The following is a 20,473-nucleotide window of genomic DNA, read 5'->3' as shown; positions in this document are numbered from 1 at the left end:
GCCAACCTGCCAACTCAAGTAGGACTGAAGGGGGCCATCGAGGACCTGAGCCCCCAGGAGCGGGCTGGGAAGGGATCAGAGATCAGGGGCCCATTGGCCCCTGGCCCTGGGACAGCTGGATTCTGCTTTGATCCAGGCCCCTGCCCACCCAGCACCCTTTGCAAATGGGGGAAAGAGGAGAGTGGTGAGCCTCCTATTGGATCCGAGGTAACCAGCTGTGTGACCCTCCTGACCCAGAAACAGTGGGACACAGCTGACTTCCTCCAGGTGCCACTGCCTGACCCACGGGGATCAGAAAGTACCTACCATTTTCCCTCATGAAGATGGATAAAGGGGGGTCCAGAACTACCTGGGGGGGCTTGCACATCCCAGGATCACTGAGCTGGGAAGGGCGGGGCCAGCGCTGGAACCAGGGCCTGTGTGACTCGGCCACAGTGCCTCTCCCCCCAGAGACTGGGCGGAGGGGAGCACATCTGTCTGACAAGAGGATGGGTGTGTGGGTCTCGTGGGTGGAAGGAAGGGCAGAGATGGGCTGTCTTTGGGTGGGGCCCCATCAAGGTGACCCGGGGAGGGGCCAGTCTCCATCCACCCTCACTCAGCCTCCCCCTGCCCAAAGGTGCCCCCCCACACAAGCACCAAATGACTGAAAACCCTGACCCTGGCCCACCAGCTCTTCTCACTGATGCAGAGAGGTGCAGAGAGGGCAGAATCTGGCCAGGGGCTACTCAGCAGCCAGGGGTCAGCAAAGTCAGGCCCCAGGCCCTCTCCCCACCCCTTCTATAGCCTGAGGGAGAACCTCACCACACAGTCACCTCTCCTCCAACCCGAAGCCCGGTAATGGTCACCTAGGGGGCACTGTCCAACAGACACAGAACACAAGCCACACATGCGAGGCGGCACATACGGAATTTTTCTTTTCTGTAGGCATATTTAAAAAAGGAACTAAAAAGTTTTTAACAGGTGAAATTAATTTTAATCACTTATTTTATTTAACTCAAGATATTAAAAAGTTATTTCAACATGTATAAAAATTATTCATGAGAGATTTTACATTCTTTTTTGTACTAAGTCATGGAAATCCAGCATGTATTTTACATGATTACAACACATCTCAATTTAGGCTAGCCACATTCCCAGTGCTCAGCTGCCATGGACGGTGGGCGTCACAGCAAGTGGTGACTGTGCCAGCCTCAGCCCCCCACCTCCTCGCGTGTTCCCATTGCTTAGAGCGGGCAGCAGGCCCAGGATAGGGCAGGAGCCCTTCCAAATCCACAGCCACATGGCAGAGCTTAGATTCGAACCCATGGCCTGACTCCCAAAGCCATGATCTTCCCAGAGAATTCAAACTCTTTTTGGCGGTAGGGCTCTTTCTTAACAAGGAATAGTCCAAAATGGTCAGCTTTGCCCTGTAAGGTCCAAGAGAGGACCTCTTCTGTGGAAAAGGGTGAGGAGTCTGTCTTATTCTGAGTGCCAATGCCTGAGCAGATACAGAGGAGGCATTTCACCCAGCCCGAGGCCATCAGGGGAGGCGAACCTAGGTGTAACCAGCAGGTGTGACCGAGACCCAGGGGACCATCAGCCCCCATCAGAATTTGGTCTAAATTAATGAAGCAAAGTTCAGCCACCAGGCTCCACATTTCTGCATCCCACTCACACACTCCAGAGATGGGGAGCTCAGTTCCTCCTGCTGCCACTGAAAGTGGGCAGCTCTAATTGCCAAGAGGTTCTTGCTCCCTCTGCTAATTCTGTGATGAAGACGCAGCATCAGCACCAGAAACTGGAAGGTGACCCACATCATTTTGATGACGATGATGATGGTCTCTTAAGAAATAAATACGGAGCACCTGACAGCCTCCCTGCTGAGTTTGGGACACTAAAATCTGTCTCTCCTCCTTGACTTCTTCCCACCCCTGGGCTCACCCTCCCTGTTCACGTAATGCCTCACAACCAGTCCCCAGGGAGGCTGGTGTAATTTTAGATTTTTGAGAAGGAGGCAATTGTGTTCTCCAGCCCCAGGGTCCAAGCAGAGCTGGGCTCGCTGGGAAGACAATTAAAACCAGTGTCCAAATCAAGATTCTGCAGGAGAAGGAGAAAGGGGCTTGATTGAATGCACCATCTTCTTCCCATCTGCTTTTAATAGGGGGAGCGATGTCTTAATTAACCCCAGGCCTGGTTATCAGGGGGTCATCTGCAGGAAACAGCTCATGGCCCTGGCCTGAGTCACTGAGTCTGGCATCTGGGAAAGGCAGGGGATGACCTGGAAGATCTTGCCAGCCCTTCAAGAGCAGGACCCTGAACTCCTTCCTAACCTTTCAGGCCCTGGTTCATCATAAACACCGAGGGCTTGGCCTCAGGCTTGGATTTAATCCTACTTCCTCTAGTCCCTAGCTGTGTGACCTGGAAAAGCCCCTTCATCTCTCTGAACCTCAGCTTCTTTAGCTGAAAAAGGAGAGAATGAGAAGACAGAGGGGAAGTTTATACCAGACAACATATGCCTTACGCCCGACACATAGTAGGTGCTCAATAAACAGCACTCCCTTCTCACCTTCTAGCTCGAAATTTTACCATCTCCAGAAAGATTTTTAAAGATGCTTCCTTGTAGCCTCATCAGATTATGCAGTGTATGCAACATCTGTATTTCACAGACACCTGGACCACGAGAGCTCTTATCCATCAGTCATGTGCCTCCTCTCCTTCCTCATTTGTTCCCAACAATCCCTCCACCACCCCCTCCCCCCGCCAAGCCAGCAGGATTCATGCAGGTCCCAGGGGGCTTGTGGACCAAGGAAGCCCCAGCCCAGCCCACACCTCCCTCAATCTCTGAGCTCAGGTTCCCCATCCCAGACCTTCTGGTCCAGCCTGAAATCTACTTTCTCCCTCTGCACAGCCCTCCCTGCCCTTCCAATCTTCAAGTTTCTGGTTTGAGAAAGGCTTCCTCTTCCAGGAAGCCTACAGGGATTGGACCCTAGCCCACCCACCAGTCTTTGCCAGAGTGAGAGCAGTATTCCCTCCCCTTGGGGACTAGTAGCTGGAGCAGCTCCCAGTCAGGGGAACCAAGGCAGAGCTGGAGCTAGACAGATACACAGAGGGCAGAGCAGAGAGAACCAGCATGGCCCTGAGGGCCCCTTGGTCACCTCTCACCAGGACATACCATGTCACTGCCTGCTCAAAACCACCAATAATGAATGGATAAACAAAAATGTGGTCCCTCCATACAATGGAATATTATTCAGCCTTAAAAAAAGAAGGAAATTCTGACCAACGCTCTAACACGGATGAACCCTGAGGACACAATGCTAAGTGAAACAAGCCAAGCACAAAAGGACAAATACTGTAGGATTCCACCTTTATAAGGTTCCCAGGGTAGTCACACTCATAGAGACAGAAAGCAGAATCGTTGCCAGGTTGTGGGGGGGGGCTTGTTTAGTAGGTACAAAGTTTCACTCTGGGATAATGAAACATTCCTGGAAGTGGGTCGTGTTGATGGCTGCATAGCAACCTGAATATTTTTAATGCCACCAAACTGTACACTTAAAAACAGTTAAAATGGTAAATTTTACACGATATATATTTTACCACAATTTAAAACACCACCACCACCTCCCTTGGCTTCGCAGAGCTGCAGCAGCAGTTTTCATGCAACAAAAATTTCCCTAGACTTGTGCCTAGAATGCTACCCCTGCCCCCACATCCACAGGGCTCCTCGCCTGTTTCCAGTTTTGAGTTTTTGCTCAAATGTCACCTCCCGTGTCTTCCCTGCCCTCCTCTATCTCACACTGATCCTTACCACTTACTACCACTTACTAATATATTATATTCTCATTTATTTCTCACATTTATTGCCCATCTTCCAGGCCAGAGTGTAAGCCCCTCAAAGGGAGGAGATTTTGGTCAGTTTTGTTTACTGCTGCATCCTGGCAGCTAGAACAATGCCAGGCACAAAGTAGGCGTTCAATAAACACTGCAGTTATTACACAAGACACACACAGCGGCTCTGGTGAACAGCAGAGAAAGGATCCCATCCTCCCTGCTCAGGGCCACCAGGGAGCTCCAGGAACCCCCAAGCTTGGGATGCCCTACTGGGAAGCTTCCAACCCTCACAGTCAAAGTCAGGCTCCCAGACTGGGCATCCAAAGCCTGAAGCTCTGGCCCTGCCTGAACCCCAACTGCAGCCCCTCCTGCCCCTCTCGGCCACATACATGTGTGTCCCTTGGGACACAGGCTGCGCACGGTTCCAGGTCACAGGTGGCCCTCTCCCTGGAGATGCCCTCCCCCCCTGGACTAGGATAGAAGCCCTCCTTGGCGCCCCAGTGGTTTCCGAGTCCTCCTCTCACTGCCCCACTGGAGCATGTTAGATGACAGGTATAGAGGTCTCCCTGTGTACCTCCCAACTTGGCAGCTCCCCAAGGGCAGGGCTCCTGCATTGCCCAGTGTGGAGTAGGCACGCAGGACATGCTGTTAGGCATGTGCTGAATGAATGAATGAACAAAGTGAGAAAGACAAAACCTAAAGGACTTAAGTTAGAAATTGTAAGAAAAAAACAAGAGATATAGCCTATCATTCATTCATTAATTTGTCCCGTCATTCATTCATGCAACATTCACTGGGCACCTCTGATAGGCCAGATTAGTGTTTTGGGGGGACTGCACCCACGAAAGTAGACACATGGACACAGGCAACCAGGGAGGTCCTGAGTTGGGCCCCAGCAGACCGGCCCTCTCCCCACCCTCCCTCCCTCCGGTCCTCATGACCACTGGCACCCAAGCCCAGCGGGGCCCACTGGGCCCAGCCAAAGGGCTGCCTAGCAAACTGACAGGCAAGCTGGAGGCTCCCCAAGATGACCCAGAGAGTTGTCATGTGAAATGTGACCAAGAATGAACGGGGCACTGAAGAGGGGCCTACATTGCCTGCTTCCCTGGCAGCTCCTCCACCCTTGAGGCCCATGGACCAGCGCCACCAACCCTGTGGGGTCATCTTTCTGACTGGAGGCCCACGAGGAGCCAGAAAGTTGATGTGCCTGTTCCCAGGGTCACTGTCCCCTTATTACAGGTGGGGAAACAGGCTCAGAGAACCTGGGGACCACCAGGGCCAGTCCCCTGCCCCAGGGTTAAAGGAAGGACACCATCCTGGGTGGCAGGCACTATACACAGGACCCCACTTCATCCTCCAAGAGACTAGATGAGGTGGTGCTGTTTACTGTCAGCCCATTTCAGAGGGAGGTACCCGGGCTTAGCGCCTGAGGGCACAAAGCATGAAAAGACAAAGATTTCAATCCCGGGACCAACTGCAGAATTTCCCAACCAAAACCCGAGTCCTCCCTAAGCTCCCTCTCCCCCACTCAGCTCTAGAAAGTGTGACTCTCTGCATGCCACTTCCAGAAAGCCTGCTCTGTGCCCAGCTCAGCAGGGTGCTGGGGCTGAAAGGGTATGTGACACAGGGTCTGCGGCCACCTGAACTCCCAGCTAGGAGGTGGAACAGGGAAAAGGGCTGCAGACAGTGTTGGCGAGGAAGCCCCAGCTCACACCGAGCTCCTGAAATCAGAAGCTGTCAAATAAAATTTGAATAAGTGGGATGGAAAAGCCTCCAGGAACTGAGAAGTCTGGCGGAGAGAGGGGGCCCTTTCCTCCCCGCCAGGATGGGAGCAGAGTGTCTGCCCTGTGAAAGAAGTGAAGACGAATGCATTTTGTACAAAAGCTTAAGGAACCGCAGTATGCTTTATTAGGAAGATGGTGTCCTGGGCATGCGGTAGGGGTTCAAATGCTCCTTGCAGAAGGAATGAAAGAGATCAACTTTCATGGTCCAGCTACCCTGGGCCAGGGCCTGTGCTGGGCTTCTCAAGATGCTCGGGCCAAGTCCTGGCCCTCAAGGGTCCCACACACTGTGGGAGTGACAGACACAGAGACCAGTGGCTGTTGTTTGGACCACAGCCGGGACCGAGTGTGGATCAGCATGTACAGTTCAGAGTGTGCACCATTTGTACAGCCATGAATCATAGTGGCCCCAGAGATGTGCAGGGCACAACTATATGCAGAAGCTCCAGATGGAGATACACGTGCTTGGAGAGGAAAAGGCAGGCCCTTGTCTGCCTGGAGAGTCAGGGAGGACTTCTAGGAGGAGGGGACATGATGGAACTTGAACACTGAGTGAGGTCTGCACAGTTGGGGGTGCTCAGGACAGGAAGGGACATTTTAGAGAGTTTCCCAAGTCCAACCTTTTGGAGACCACCTTTACCGTTTCTGCAGGAATCCTGTACCTCCTGCACTATTATTTACTTCATATTTATTTTCAAAGCATCTTTCCCTTTTTACTTAAATAAATTCAGTTTAAAAGGGAACTTTTATTACTGCCATAAGTGGAAAATCAGCATCACTGGCCATAAAGAGAGGGTAACTGTAAAAATAAACACTATGAAAACCAAACAGCGTTCGTAAATTCTAGCCAGGGAAGGTTGCTTACTGAAGGCTAAGAAACTCAGTCTCCATTTCCTCTCGTTAACAGGGGAGATTTGGCAAGAGTTAGGTGTTAAATTCAAAGCAGCACCAAACAGAGACTTTCTTCTTGATCAGAAGGGCTTGGGATGCAGGTCCAGCTGACATGTGGACACTGGTGGGCAGCCACCTCCACCACCGTCACCGGCTCTAGCTCCCTTGGCCACTGGCTCTGTCCCACAATTCATCTTGAGTTGGCACCTCCAAGACCTTGCCTTCTCTGGCCCATAGACCTGGAACCCTTCCCTGCCACTCATCTCTACGGGACAGCATCCTGTCTGATTCACTGGAAGATTCCCTGTGTATGGAGGGAGGACTAATGCCCATTTCAGGAATGAAGAGGCCCGAATAGGTGCTCGTGGAATGAATGACCAAAGAAATGAAGGGAGAGTTCCCTTCTGGGCTGTGCTGCTCAAACCAGGGAAGCGACTTTCAGAGGCATTGGTTTTCCTCCCCACAAATGGGGAAAGAACATTATTTTTGTATTAAAACAAACATGAATATATTATGGCACAGAATACAGAATTCATGAATTTTGAATGAAATAGGAGACATCAAAGATAAGTTGCCCTTGGTGGGAAGCTGTTTACTCTCCTGCATGGGGTAAACTCCTCGTCAAGGGCCACCATCCTCATCTCTGCAGCCTCCGGTTCCTCATGCTCTGGGCATCACCGTATTGCTGTGTCAGCAAAAGGGAAAGGGGACAGAGAGGAAAGAGAGGGGCTGGGGGGAGAATGAAGCCCAGGACTTGCAGGTGAGGATGGGAGTTGTGGCTCCACCCAGACTAGCTGTGTAAGTTGCTTCACTTCTCTGGGCTTCGGTTCATTGTTTAAAGGCTTATTTTGAGGATTAAATGAACGAATGCAAGTGAAGAGCCTGTTTCAGTGTTCAGGACAGTCGGGCCTCAACACCGACTCGCTGCTGAGTTTTAGAGACGCACAAGCACATTCACCCAGGTGGGGTCCCTGCCCAGCCCACGCTGACTGCCCACCTAATAACAACTGAAGTAGCTAACATTTTTGAGCACTATGTGCTAAGCACCTGGAGATGCTGTACCTCCATCTGTAAAGTGGGGCTAATAACAAAGACCACCTCATCACGCGATGGTGAGGATTAAAGGCATTAACATTTATAAAGTGACTGCCTGACACCAGGTATGTGCTTATAAAGATGTTTCCTTTTTATTTAGTTAGCTGCAATTGAAGTGAAATTCACAACATAAAAACCATTCTAAAGTGTACGAGTCAGTGGCGTTTAGTGCATTCACAGTGTTGTCTAGCCCCACAACATTTTCATCACCCCAAAAGGAAGCTCCGTACTCATTAAGCAGTCACTCCCCGTTCCCCCAGCCCCTGGCAACCACCAATCTCCGTTCTGTCTCTATGGATTTGACTATTCTGGATATTTCACGTAAATGGAATAATAAAATATGTGGTCTTTGGAGACTAGCCTTTATCATTTAGCATGTTTTTGAGGTTCATCTTTATTGTAGAATATATCAGATTTCGTTCCTTTTTATAGAGGTGTTTCTTTAATACAGTATCTCACTGAATCCCCAATACAACCTGGGAGGTAGCTACTACCATCCTCCTCTTCTTATAGATGAGGAAATTAAGGCACAGAGAGGGCGGGGACTTGCCCAGGTCCCCTGCCAGGCAGTGCCTACAGAGCAGGATGGCCAGTGCTGGCACCTGCAGCTGGGGGCAGGGTGCCTCCCAAGGCCATAGCACATATTGAAGGAGACAGCAGTGGAATTACAAATCTAGGGAGATTTAAGGAGAGTGAAAATATTCTGGCATTTGCACGATTGTGGGAGTTGAGCAGGTTTCCCCAGTGGAATTCCCGCCTCCTCTTCCCACACATCTGGGCCACAGGGGATGAAAGGGTTTGGGAGGAAGAAAGGCAAGTGTGGGGATGTGCAGGGAGCCAGGGACAGGGTCAGGGAGCCAGGGGTAGGAGAAGGAACAGGCATCCTGATGTCTGTGCAGGTACCATCTTTTTCGTCCTGCAAAGCCAGTGGGGTGAGCTCATCGCACCGATGGCTAGTGAGGCTCAAAGAGGTTGCATGGGGGCCAGGATTTGAGTTCAAGAGTAATCTCAAGACCCAGGCACATATCTATCCCTGCTGCCTGCCAGAGGCAGAGAGGGGGTGAATGGAGGAAGCACAGGGAGACTGCATCAGCCATAAGGATGAGCAGTTGCCCCAGAATCCCAGAAAGGAGCATCCCCAGATCCACTGAGAGGCGGAAAGAAAAGTGAGAGATGTTGGGAGGCACCAAGGCTGAAGCGAGGGAGGGCCAAGGGCCATGCAGAACAGAGCAGAGAGGAGAGGCAGAGACGAGGGCACCTGAAAGTCATTTGCAGAGACCAACAGGAGGGGAGAAACTGAGGCAGCCCCCAGGGATGCTCCAGAGCAGAGGTTCTGGGGGTGCCCAGCAGGCAAGGCAGAGAGCAGGGTGGCCATGCTGCCCCACCCCCTCCCCACCGGGCTTGGCCTAGGGCAAACCCAGCCCCACTCGGGACCTGGTTCCTGCCCCCACCCTAGCCCCTTCCACTCCCGCCCAGTTGTATTTGGGAAATCCAGGATTGCAGCAGTAAACACATGGGCTCTGGAGTCAGGCTGACCTGGATTTGAACCCCAACTATACTCCATGGTGGACAAATCTCTGAGCCTCAGTTTCCTCATCTGTAAAATGGGCACTGTGGGGACTCAATGGGCTCATACATAGGTGTCAGTGTCTGGCCCATAGTGAGCTCCGCAGAGCACGATGATGCGATGATCAGGCTGCTATTCGCACTGCCTCTCTGAGGGAGGTCTTCCTCCAGCTCCTGCTTCCCCAAGGCTCCCACTTCCATTTTCCTCACCTCGAAGACTAGCCTGGTCTGGCCTTTTCAAACACAAGGACTATTCTAGAACCAAACAAGCCTTAGCTCAAGGGGCTCTGCCCTGCCCCAGGGCCTTTGCATTCACTGCTCCCTCTGCCTGGGAGGGGATTTAACAGAAAGTAGCAGAGCTGGAATGGGGCTGGGGGCACCCAGCATCTAGCTGGAGTTAGGGACCACTGCTGGGGTCTCTGGGGGGCATAAGGAGACCAGCTGATGAATCTCAGGGCCCCTACCTGAGAGGCCCTCCCATCAGCTGTCAGCCAGCCTGCCCTCCCCCTCCGTCTCTGCCTGCCTGAGACCATTAATGTGGCTTTGTTTTGAGCACTATTTTCCACTACCATGTGCTCTGGCCGCCAGGCCTCCATTAGGGACCCTTTCCAGGGGCCGATGACAGGCGGCAAACAGCTCCCCAGCGAGCCAGCCGTAATTGCTGCCGCCTCTGAGGTCGGAAATGATTTTCTTCAACCTCACAAAGCAAAACAGACCCCCTGCCGTCTGCTCTTGCCCTCCCCCTCCTCAGCCTGGAGCCACGCCTGAGGTTTCTGAGAAAGGCGGGGTTTGGCAAGACCCCTCCCAACCCCCCAGAGATCCCTTTAACATGCCAGGCTGAAGGAACACCGAGTTTGGGTTCTGCTCCCTTGCTCTAAACTAGGTGTGGGCCCCCGACCCACGGCACCTCTCTAAGCCCCAGTTTCCTCCTAGGCAAGATGAGCGTGCTGATGGGTGCCTGGCATGCCTGCTGGGGTGATCAGGAGGCTCGGACAGGAAGTCGTGGGCCCCTCTGAGGAGTACATAAAGCAGAGAGAACCAGAAGGCAGGAGAGGGAGAAAGAGAACCTGCCAAGGGGAGAAGATCGCTCAGGAAAAGGTTCTAAGGAGGAAGGAGTTTGTGTGCTCAAACACAAGAAAGGAAGCCAGTGCACTTACACAGACACACACACACACATGTACACACGCACACAGACACCCAGCACCTTCCGAGCCCGTATTTCCATCATTCCCTGGACACTTCGGCCAGCCCCAGCATCCTATAAACCCACACACTCAGCCCCTTCCCAGGAGAACAGCCTCCCCTCCTCCATGAGCCCCTCCAGCCTCCAAGTCCTATTTGAGCCCCTACTTTAAATTGAAGGGCCATCCCCACCCAAATGCCAGCCATGCCCTGTGCCTTCCCCACTCAGACACCTTCCAGGGCTGCTGCTGCCCTGGGGATCAAGCCCAGGTTCCCCCGCCTGTTCTTAGCAGCTCCAGCTGCAGCCTGCTTTTCCAGATACGCACACACGACTCTCCAAATGAAGCCCCTGTCAGACCCAGGCAGTCGGGCAAGGCTCCCTACTGGCCTCCAGAGTTTCCTCTCAGCCCTGGCAGTCCCTGGATACAGGTGAAGAAGGAGCCCACCTCCCCCAGGAAGTCTTCCCTGACTGCACCAGCAACCATTCTCCCTGGGAACACTCAGAGATCTCCCTCTGATGGCTCACCTGCCTGTGCCATTTCCTGGGTTCTCATCTCTGGTTGACTGTTCTCCATATCTCTCCCAGCCGCCACCCTCTGAAGACACTCACCAAGGACTTGCCAGGGAAAGTGAATGAAGCTTCCATCAGAAGCCACCCACGTTGCATGAGAGAACTGCAGGGAGGGGAAGGACTCCAGAGCCTGGCTTTGCTGCACACTGGCCCTGTGTCCTGGGGACAGCCCTGCCTTCTCTCTGCATCTCAGTTACCTCCCCGATGAAATGAAGGCTGCTTCCCCCATGGACCACAGGCAGGCTTTGGGGGCCTCGATAAACTCGCTGCAACAACAAAACCATGTGGCATTTTTTCTGAGGAAACAATCCAGTTTTCATCAGATTCTCAACAGAATTGTGACCCCCACCCCCAAATTAGGAACCATTAATCTAGACAAGAGCCAGTGTCCCTTGTAGCTTCCCCATGTGGTCATCCATTCCTTTACCTGCTTCATTCATTCAGCTGACATTTCTTTGGTGCCTGCTCTGTCTAGGTGTCATCATGATACCCAGAATATGTGTACGTGTAGTCCTGAGATGTCATCTCAAGAGAGGAATGCGTGCGTGTGCACGTGCGCGTAGAGAGACAGAGAGAAAGGGAGGACCAAGGTGGGAGAGATGAGAAGAGGGAGGGACACAGATACAGCAGACTCAGGGAAAAGGACAAAGAAAGATGGAGAGAGACTGAAAGACAGAGACAGAGATCGAAAGAGAGAGAGAGAGAGAGACAAACCCGAGGAGAGAGAGAGAGATCCTGAGGGAGGGGGCAGGCAGAACAGTTGCCACAGATGGGCACTGCCAGCCCCCCTAATTGATGGCTTTGAGCAAGGGCCCCTCCCGGCTCCAGCTCTAACCTTCCAGATGCTCTCAGAGCCTCTATGCCTCACGTCCCAAGGGCAGCAGCACGGAGGGAGCAGGGGAGGCTGGTGTCCAAGCAAAGGCAGAGGGCGCCAGCCTGGCTCCTTAGGCCGGTCAGATAAAGGACCACCCAGGCGCCTTCTCACCTCGCCCCAGCTCCGCAAACCACACAAGAGCAAACACCCGAACACACTCACTCCGGACTCAGGCTTAGATGAAAACAGCAGCCCCTTGAAAAACACCCAGGCTGCGCCCAGGGCCCATGTGTGCCCCCCAGTCCCACAGCTCCTAGCTAACAGGGCTGGCCTTGGATCCAGGAGTCTAGTCTCTCTGCCCTGTGCTCTTTCAGCCAGACTCAGGCCTTCTCAGCATTTGGCATCACGGACCCTGAGAGAATCTGAGGAATCCAGGGCACCGCTGTGGAACAAAGCACCTGCCCACACACCCAGCCGGCTTGGCAGCCAGGAGAGGACAGATGAGCGGGTTAGGAACCCCAGCTCTGCAGTCCCACAAGCTGGGCTGAGGCCTGGCTTTGCCATCCGACATCTGTGTGTGCTCAGGCAAGTCACGTCACACCCCTCAGCCTCAGTGCCCTCCTCTGTAAAACAGGAGCACCCTCCTCACAGGGCTTGCGAGGATTGGCTGCGAGGAGGTGGGGGAAGTGGCAGGCACAAAGAAAGCCCCCAGTGAGCACTGGCTGGTGGCCTGGTTCACAGCCCAGAAGGCCACTGAGAGCTAAGCACAGACACACAGCATGGAATCCCATTCCACCATCAGCTCCATCCTCACCTGTTGATTGGAGGAAAAGGATATTCTTGGGATTATACAGACGGAGGACTTCTAGACACTGAGAGTTTGGGAGAACTTGGCATTGTTCAGGTGTGGAGAGAGGCTCAGAGAGGGGCAGGGACCTGCCAAGCCACCCTGCAGGTGGATGCAGGGGAGAGGGTGAATAAAAACTCATTTCTCCACCCCACCTCTGGTACTTTAACTGGGAACTGAAATGACAAAGGAGTCACTTTCCCAACCCCTCAACACAGGGAGCAGTGAAGGGCTCACCCCTGCCATGTTCCCTGGGTGGAACCAGGCATCCTTGGAGTTGGCAGCTCCTCCCACGTAGGCACTGGTCCCAGTACCACCACTAAACTGCTGTGTGACACATTTTTATTAACCACCCACTGTGTTTTAGCTTCTCTGCCCACTTCATCAGTCTTTGCTTCCCTGGGAAAGAGGGCAGGAATCCCCTCTGTAACATCCCCAGCTTATATCTGGTCAGGTCCAGCTCACATACCTTCTGTGATGGGGAGCTCACTACTGGGTACCATCACTGCTCCAGGAGTGAGTGTTTTTCTCCAGGCTAAACAACATCCCTGCTTCTTAACTCTTATCACAACTATACTCATCTATATTTTATAGGTGCAGTTGTCTGACCAAGAACCTTATCTGTTTTCCTCACTGATACATCTCCAGTGGCTAAGAGTCTGATACACGGTGGGTTCTCAACTGATACTGTTGAATGAATGAAGGAATGAATGATCATGCTTCTAACACCTGGCAGCCATCCTTGTTAGGCCAGCAGTTCCCAGTATGAGGAGTATGGAGTCTGAGATGCGAGTGGGTGGCCTGCAGGCCAGCAGCCCCCAAGTCGGGTCACCCCCACACATGGAAGTGCCTGTGTACCACCCGTACCATGATGTGCATAATGTTTTTCCATAAACTAACCCACTATGTTTTAATATCCCCATTAGTCTCATCCTAAGCAATCATATCTGTGAAATCACAGCTTTGATGTGCTGGTTATATTTTTCCAGTCCACATTAAAATAAATGCATAACTATTAAAATGTAAAAGGTTTGTCTAGGTTCTGCCTAAAATTCTCTCTCAGGTAGGACCCAAGCTTGCTGAGGGCCCTGGGGTTTCTTGAAGGGTTTCAACTGGGGATGGTGGAGCCGAGTCCCAGAGACTCCTCTGCTGGCTTCGAGGAAGGGGAGGGGGCACAGCAGTGGGCGGGGAAACTGGAGGAGCAGCAGCTCCTCTGTGCCCCCATCCCCACCTCCCTTCTCCACAGCAGCAAGTACCAGAGGGATTCCAGGGTCACCAGCTGGTAGAGGGGTGGATTTCTTCCCCCAGTGAGACTGCTGCACCCTTTTCTTTGGTAAGAGTCTCACTAGGGTTTGGGAGAAGAGGACACATCCCAGAACCCCAATGCCCTGAAGGCTGCAGCATCCCATACGCACCCCAACGGGCTGGGCCTGGGTCCACCCATTGCTTACCCACCCTAAGATGTGCTTGTCGTGGTCAATAAGGATGAGGAGGGGCTCCAGTTTTATGATTTTTCTACTAAAAACATGCATTTCTTATGAAAGTTAAATTATATGAATGTTTAAAACTACATTAACTTCAGACTCGCAGACATAGTAAAGAATCTTATGGTTACCAGGGGATAGGGAGTGGGAAGGGATAAATTTGGGAGTTTGAGATTTGCAAATGTTAGCCACTATATATAAAAATAGATTTTTAAAAAAACTACATTAACTTGGAATTAGTGAAAGTTTAAGAATTCAGAACTTAGACCTCTGCCTTATCCTCCTTGCTATCTGTTGCTTCATTCCCTGCCACCTCCCTGGGTTGGACACTGTGGTGGGTACCAGGACACAAGGGAATCTGACCCATCCCTGGCCATTACAAGGAGGGTGGTGAGGGTGCCCGGATACCGGCCCCTGTGTGCCCAGCTGGCCCCCAACTCCCTTCGGGGCTGAGAGATTCTTCCCATAACCCCATCAACAGTTGGTTCAGTCCCTAAAGTCCCAGGTCACAGCCAAGCACCAGGAGGTGTGCTTGCTTCATGCCACCTTTCCCCTCTTCCTGACACCTACTCCACATGGGGGCACTGATGTCACTGTTCATACCACATACTTCCTCTCCTCACCTGTTTGATTTTCTCAGCCTCCAGCGGAAGCTGGAAAGTCACTGAGGCAGGGTCCTGGTCTGGGGGTCACCACATCTACTGCCGCACAGCCAGGGCGTGGAACGTGGAGGTCACCACGCTCCTCCCACCACAAGTCTCGTGACCTCGGCCTTTTCCCTCCTCCTCTCTGGACACAACAGTGTCATGAGCAAGGGCCCTGGAGCCACATTCCTGGGCTCTGATCTGGGCTCCAACACTTGCTAGATGCGTGACCTTGGGCAAGTCTTATAACCTCAGAGTCCCAGTTTCCTCATAAATACATCCAGCCAGGGAAAGCCCCCTCTTCTTAGGGTTCCTGTGAGATTCAGATGAGACAACGCCATTTAAGACCCTGCCATGACAATAAACATTTGCCTCTGTATATGTTTTTCATTCTTTTTGTACCGAGCTGGGTAAAGTGATCCCAAAAGCCAAGCACTAACCTCTCTGGCAATTCGGGCATGTGCTCCCTGGTGGGTGGCCTTGGTCTTCCCCTCTGTGAGATGGGTAGAAGGGGATGGCCCCGGGGCCTCGCCGGCTTGGCCTGAGCCTCAGAGATTCATTCTAAGCGCTCCATCCATCTCCTGCCCCACCGGCGGGTGGGTCGGAAGGGACCACTCTCCCAGCACCCCGACCCTGCTGGCTTGCTTGTCACAAGGAAACTTCCTGCAACACCCCTGCTGTCACTGTGGCAATGAGCTGAATCCCCCAACCCGCTGGCCGCCTGCGGGCCCCTTGCTTAGGGAAAAGGCCGAGGGAGCTGCTGATAGGCAAAGTGTCAAAAGCAATTGGTATGAAGGACGTAGGGAAAACTGCTTGTGAGGACCAATTCCCCACAGGAGGCCGGGAAACCCTCAGCCCAGGGCAGAGTGTTTACGGGCATAATTGATAGAATAATCACCAACACCCGAGACAACGGCGAACACATTTTTAACATCACAACCTTCAGAAGACAGCACTCAATTTTCTCCATCTCCCAGCCACCAAACTAGCCAGCTTATTGATGGGGCGATACCAGCAGTCTGGTAAGGAACGCAAGAAAGCCAGAGTCATTTTTCAGTGCACCGGCTGTTTGCCAAATGGCCCAGCGGCCCCCTCCCCCAGCGCCCCGCTGCTCCCTCCCGGCAACAAGAAAACCTCAGGACAGTGAATCACTCAATGGACAAAGCACCAGGCCAAGCCAGGATCTTTGTCTGCATTGAGGTGTATTAATAATTGAAGGTGCTGGCCTACGGGTGTGTGTGTGTATGTGTGTGTGTGTGTGTGTGTGTGCGTGCGCGAGCGTGTGGCAGGGCGGGGGCAGGAGGATGGATGTTTGCTGCAGTGTAAGGCTTCCTGGGGTTCCTCTGAGGGTCCACATACCTGCTCCAGCCTAGACTTCTTCCTCCCTTGCAAAACCAGACCAATCCAGCAGCCCCTGGCACCAATTTCCCATCCCTACACGTCTCATCAGGTATGGGTGAATACTTAAGGCAGTGGCTCCCACACTCCAGGCTGCTTAGTAGTCATCTGGGGGAGCTTATTAAAATGCAGGTTCCAGGGTCATCAACAATTATTTTGACCAATGGATCTGGGGAGGACCCCAGGGTCTGCATTTAAAAAAATCTCCCTGGGTGATTTCAAGGCAGGAGGTCCATAAAGAGCCTGTCTTCCAGCCCTCTGTCCCAGACAAGATCTGGAGAGTCCTGGAGAAGTCTAGCCCAGCTTCCTGCTTCTAACTTGCATGTGGCCTCAGCAAGATCCCATTACCTTCCCCAACTGCTGGTTCCTCTCGGTGGAACCCACTGACCTACCAGTTCTCTGTGGAGCTGGAAGGGGGACACTCAGATAGGGCTGCGCAGAGAAGAATGGGTCCCAGAGGAGGCGCAGAACTGCCAGACACCTCTTCATTGTAGGCACAGCTCTCCAGCTCCCTATACAGACTCAGTGACCTTGGGCAAGTCACTAGCCCTCTCTGAACCTCAGTTTCCTCCAATGCCCAACACCAGCCTTGCATGAATAATGTCAGCCTTAGTGAGTTAACACTGGCAAGGTACTTGGCAGCACCTAGCACACAGTAGGCAGCTTCTTTCCTCCCACCTCTGCTGTGCTCACAGCAATGAGATAACCCTGATAAGGGAAAAAAATCAGAACAGCTGCCATTAATTGAATACCTACTGGGCGCAGATGTTAATCATCACCATCACCACAATCACCACTTCCTGGCACCTTCCTAAGAGGCAGGTACCATTCACTCCCCATTCTTTCCTCATGCCTTTAAAAAGCCCTCTGCAAAGTGGGCTGAGTGGAGGTAGCGGGGAGAGGTAGCAAAACAGATGTCCTTGCGGACCCATCTGACCGCGGGCTTTCCCTGTGACAAGCCCCAGGGTAGGCAGGTGGAAGGCATTAGCCTGGCAGCTGGGCTGGGCTCGGACTGAGCTGAAGAGGTGAGCGTTAGGGTCACTGGGGCCTTCCCCAGGAGCCCCCACTTCCAGCCTCCCACCCCTACCCAAGACATAGAGACGCCTCGCAGCCACATTTCCTGAATCAGCTGAGGACACGCAGAGCCCAGGAATAATGAAACGATCAGGCTCCAATCTGCTAAACAGCAATTTCTGGGCTTTTTCAGCACACACAGCTTTTATCAAATTGGTATTCTTCCCCTGAACACAAACGGCTTATTAGACATGACCCACTTATCCGCCGCGTCTCACTATCATTAATAACAGTTTCTTTTTGTGATTAAGTGGCCCGGCAGAGGGGCAGCAGTGGGGGCTCCTCGGCATCTACTACTTGGTGACTTTGAACCTGGCAATGTTGGGGGATGGCAGTCTGGCCCCTGCAGAGCAGTCCAGCCTCCTCGTTTCTTGAGGGACAGAAGGAGCCCCAGAGGGGTGACTCACTTGCCCAGCACTGCACAGTGGTCACTGAGAGAAGCCAGATTCCCCACAGCCAGTGCTGTGTCCTTCCCATCCAGCCCCTCCTCCTGGCCTTTGCTGGACCTCTCCAGGGTTTTGGAGGGGACATTACAGCCAATGGGACAGCTGTGCCCTAAGCACGCCTGGCACCAGGGGGCAGGCAGAGACTACCACACAAAGGGCAAATCCTGCTTTCCTATGGGGAGATGGACACCTCGGGACCTCAGGAATGACAGACTAGCACCTAAATCCCTGGGCTCTGGTACCCCAAGGACAGGATGATCATAAAGCCCCAGTCCTCATATCTCTTGGGACCGCAAACTCAGGAAAGCCCTTCCTTGGAAAAGCCTTCTAGTGTAAGTTCCAACCCTGCCAAGGAACTGAGCGGAGCCAGGAGGGGAGCGGAAGGAGGAATTCCCAGTTTCCTTTGAATGGAAGGGAATCTGACAGGGAGATAAATGTCCTGGATAAAGCACTGCCTTTGCCCGACAGACCCTGGGGCCAGTCCCAGCTCAGCCACTCACTCACTGTGTGACCTTGGGTAAGTCCCTTCACTTCTCTGAGCCTTGGTTTCGCCATCTGTAAACTAAGGATCAAAATAACCCTTCCCCTACTTATCATCGCTCCAGCCAGTTCAGTAGAAATTAGATGAGGGATAGGAAGGGTGCATAAATGATACACAGAGCAGTTACTATCTAACGTGGTAAGGAAGGAGGGTGCACAGAGTCGTAGTTCCCCAAAACCCAAAAGTAGAGCCCCTGAGAAGAGCTGTGGAAGCCCCCTACTCTCCGAAGCAATCCCACTCCTGCGTCACGCCCCAGCAAAGCCTTCTCTGATTACCCACCTACCACCACCACCACCCCGCACAGCCCTCATTCTTTTCCATCAGAATAAATCACCCAGTTCTCTGCCCTTTGTGCAAACCTCTCCCCAGCCCTGGACATACAGTGCCCAGCATTGGTGCTGCAGCTTCCCCTACCAGATTGGAAGCCCTCACAGGGAAGGGATGGATGGAGAGTCCCCATTTTCATCTATGCCCTGGTCCCCATACAGTAACCTGGCTCATGGGGGGAAGGGGGAGCCCCCACAGCTGCCAGCTTCTGACATTCCAACTCTGCTGCCAACTTGGGCTCCTCTGGGGCTAGAAAGAGCTTCTGACACTCAGGCAACCAGTGCCGGGAATGTTCACTTGCTCCCTGGCTCCCACGGTGGCTGATTTGAGATTTCCCACCTTTCAGTCCTCCAGGGTCGAAGATGAGGATAGGTGGGTACCCTACCGAAGGATGGCAGGGGCTTCCTGCCCACTCCCAGAGGCAGACAAAAGCTCCTAGCACCCCTCTTCCCCTTCCATGCTTCTGTGTGGAAGCAGCAATGCCAACTATTTCAATGTCTTCGAGGGGCTCCCACCAAGCCTTCATCCCCGAGATGTCACCCACCTAACAGGGGAAGCTGCAGCCCAAGGCTACCAGTTCTCAAGAGGTGGGGGTCTTCTGTCCCCCAGAGCCTTTCCCAGTGATATAAGGGGCAAGTGTGGAGAGGGAGGGGACAAGGATAGCTGTGGGGTTAAACCCACAAAGGGTAGAGGCAGATGGGCAGAGAGAGGTGGGCAAGCAAAGTGTGCTCACAACTGTGTGTATTTGCCAGTGTGTCTGCAGGCAGGCGGGCAGGCAAGAGTTGTGCGCCTGGGTGCCAGCTGGCAGGGTGTGAGCCCTCCAGCCGTAGTGCCTGCTGTGTGTGTGTAGTGGGCATAAGAGTGAGGAGGGGGATCTGAGAAGATGTCTGGGGATGTGTGAGGGTAGGAGTTACGAGTGTGAAAAAGCAGTGAGTGTGATTCTGAGTGTGTCCATGGCTGTGAACATCTGTGTGGTCGTGGAGGTGTGTGTCTCGGCGCGAGCGAGGGAGGTGGAAGGAGGGAACCCTCCGCGGGAGTGGGATCAGAGGTGTACACGGGGTGCCCCCTCCTCCGCAGGGGTGGCCAGGGTGCCAGGGCCGGTCCATAGACCCGGCAGGGGGCGCCCCCGGGACTCCCGCCACCAGGGAGGGTTTGAGCCCGGGGACAGCCAAGTTGGAGCGGCGCGGCCCAGGGTGGGGTTTGGTGGGGAAGTCTGCGGGGGCGGCGACCCAACTTACCGTGGCCGGAGATGTGGTTGTCCCAGGGCGCGTGGCCGGCGGGCCGCGTGGTGCCGCCGAGTTGCAGGAAAAGTGCCAGGTAGTGGAGGGCGCCCAGCGCCACGGCGAGCGGGGCCCCCATGGTGCGCGCTCGGGCCGGGGGCGCCACTGGCTCACATTGGGGCTCAGGAAACCGCAGACGCCGAGCCCGCCGTCCCCTGCCCGGTGCGGCCTGGCTGCCCTGCTGCAGCCGCTGCCCCTCGCCCACTGAACCTCGCCCGGTCCCGGCCCCAGCCCCAGCCCTCGCCTGGCTCTGGCCCAGCCCCGGCTGCGGGTAGCGAGCGCACGCCCAGCCGGCCGCCTCCGACTGCGGGACTCTTCCCTTCCGCGGAAGGCCACTTCGCTCGGCGCCGCTGCCGTCGCACCCCCTCCCTCCCACTCCCTCCCGCCCGCTCAGAGGAGGAGGCGGCGGAGGGATCTGCCTCTTGATTTATCATCAAAGTTTTGCCCAGGCTGGGATTTTTAAAGCGGTACCCGCAACTTCCCCCGCCAGAGATCGCAGGTGGGGGCGGGATAGGGTGGAGGAAGCCACCCCGGGGACCTGGTTCGGGCAAAGCATAATGTAACTAGCTTCGGAAACGGAAATGCTCTCCAGCGGGATAAGGAGAAAAACCAATCTACCAGCCGCCAGACCCAGCGTGCTCGGACTCAACTTTGCTAGCTGGTCGGTGGCGGGGTCACAGGGGGGCAGGTGGGGATGGGGGTGGAGTGGAGAGTGATGTAGG

General features: G+C 53.8%; 1 protein-coding gene across 1 annotated transcript in view; it reads right to left on the bottom strand.

Moving 5' to 3' along the window:
• The window catches only part of VSTM2L (V-set and transmembrane domain containing 2 like), a 34,623-nt gene extending 14,568 nt beyond the window's left edge, over positions 1–20,055 (bottom strand). Inside the window, exon 1 of the mRNA XM_072943588.1 lies at positions 19,710–20,055. Within this exon, the coding sequence (XP_072799689.1) occupies positions 19,710–19,830 (121 nt within the window). The 5' untranslated portion in view covers positions 19,831–20,055. The remainder of the gene's footprint in view (positions 1–19,709) is intronic.
• Positions 20,056–20,473: the final 418 nt, after the last annotated feature.

This window comes from Vicugna pacos, chromosome 19, assembly GCF_048564905.1.
Source record: "Vicugna pacos chromosome 19, VicPac4, whole genome shotgun sequence".
Lineage (NCBI taxonomy): Eukaryota > Metazoa > Chordata > Mammalia > Artiodactyla > Camelidae > Vicugna > Vicugna pacos.
The sequence above is the reverse complement of the archived record's forward strand: the minus strand, read 5'-3'. Positions and strand labels throughout refer to the sequence as shown.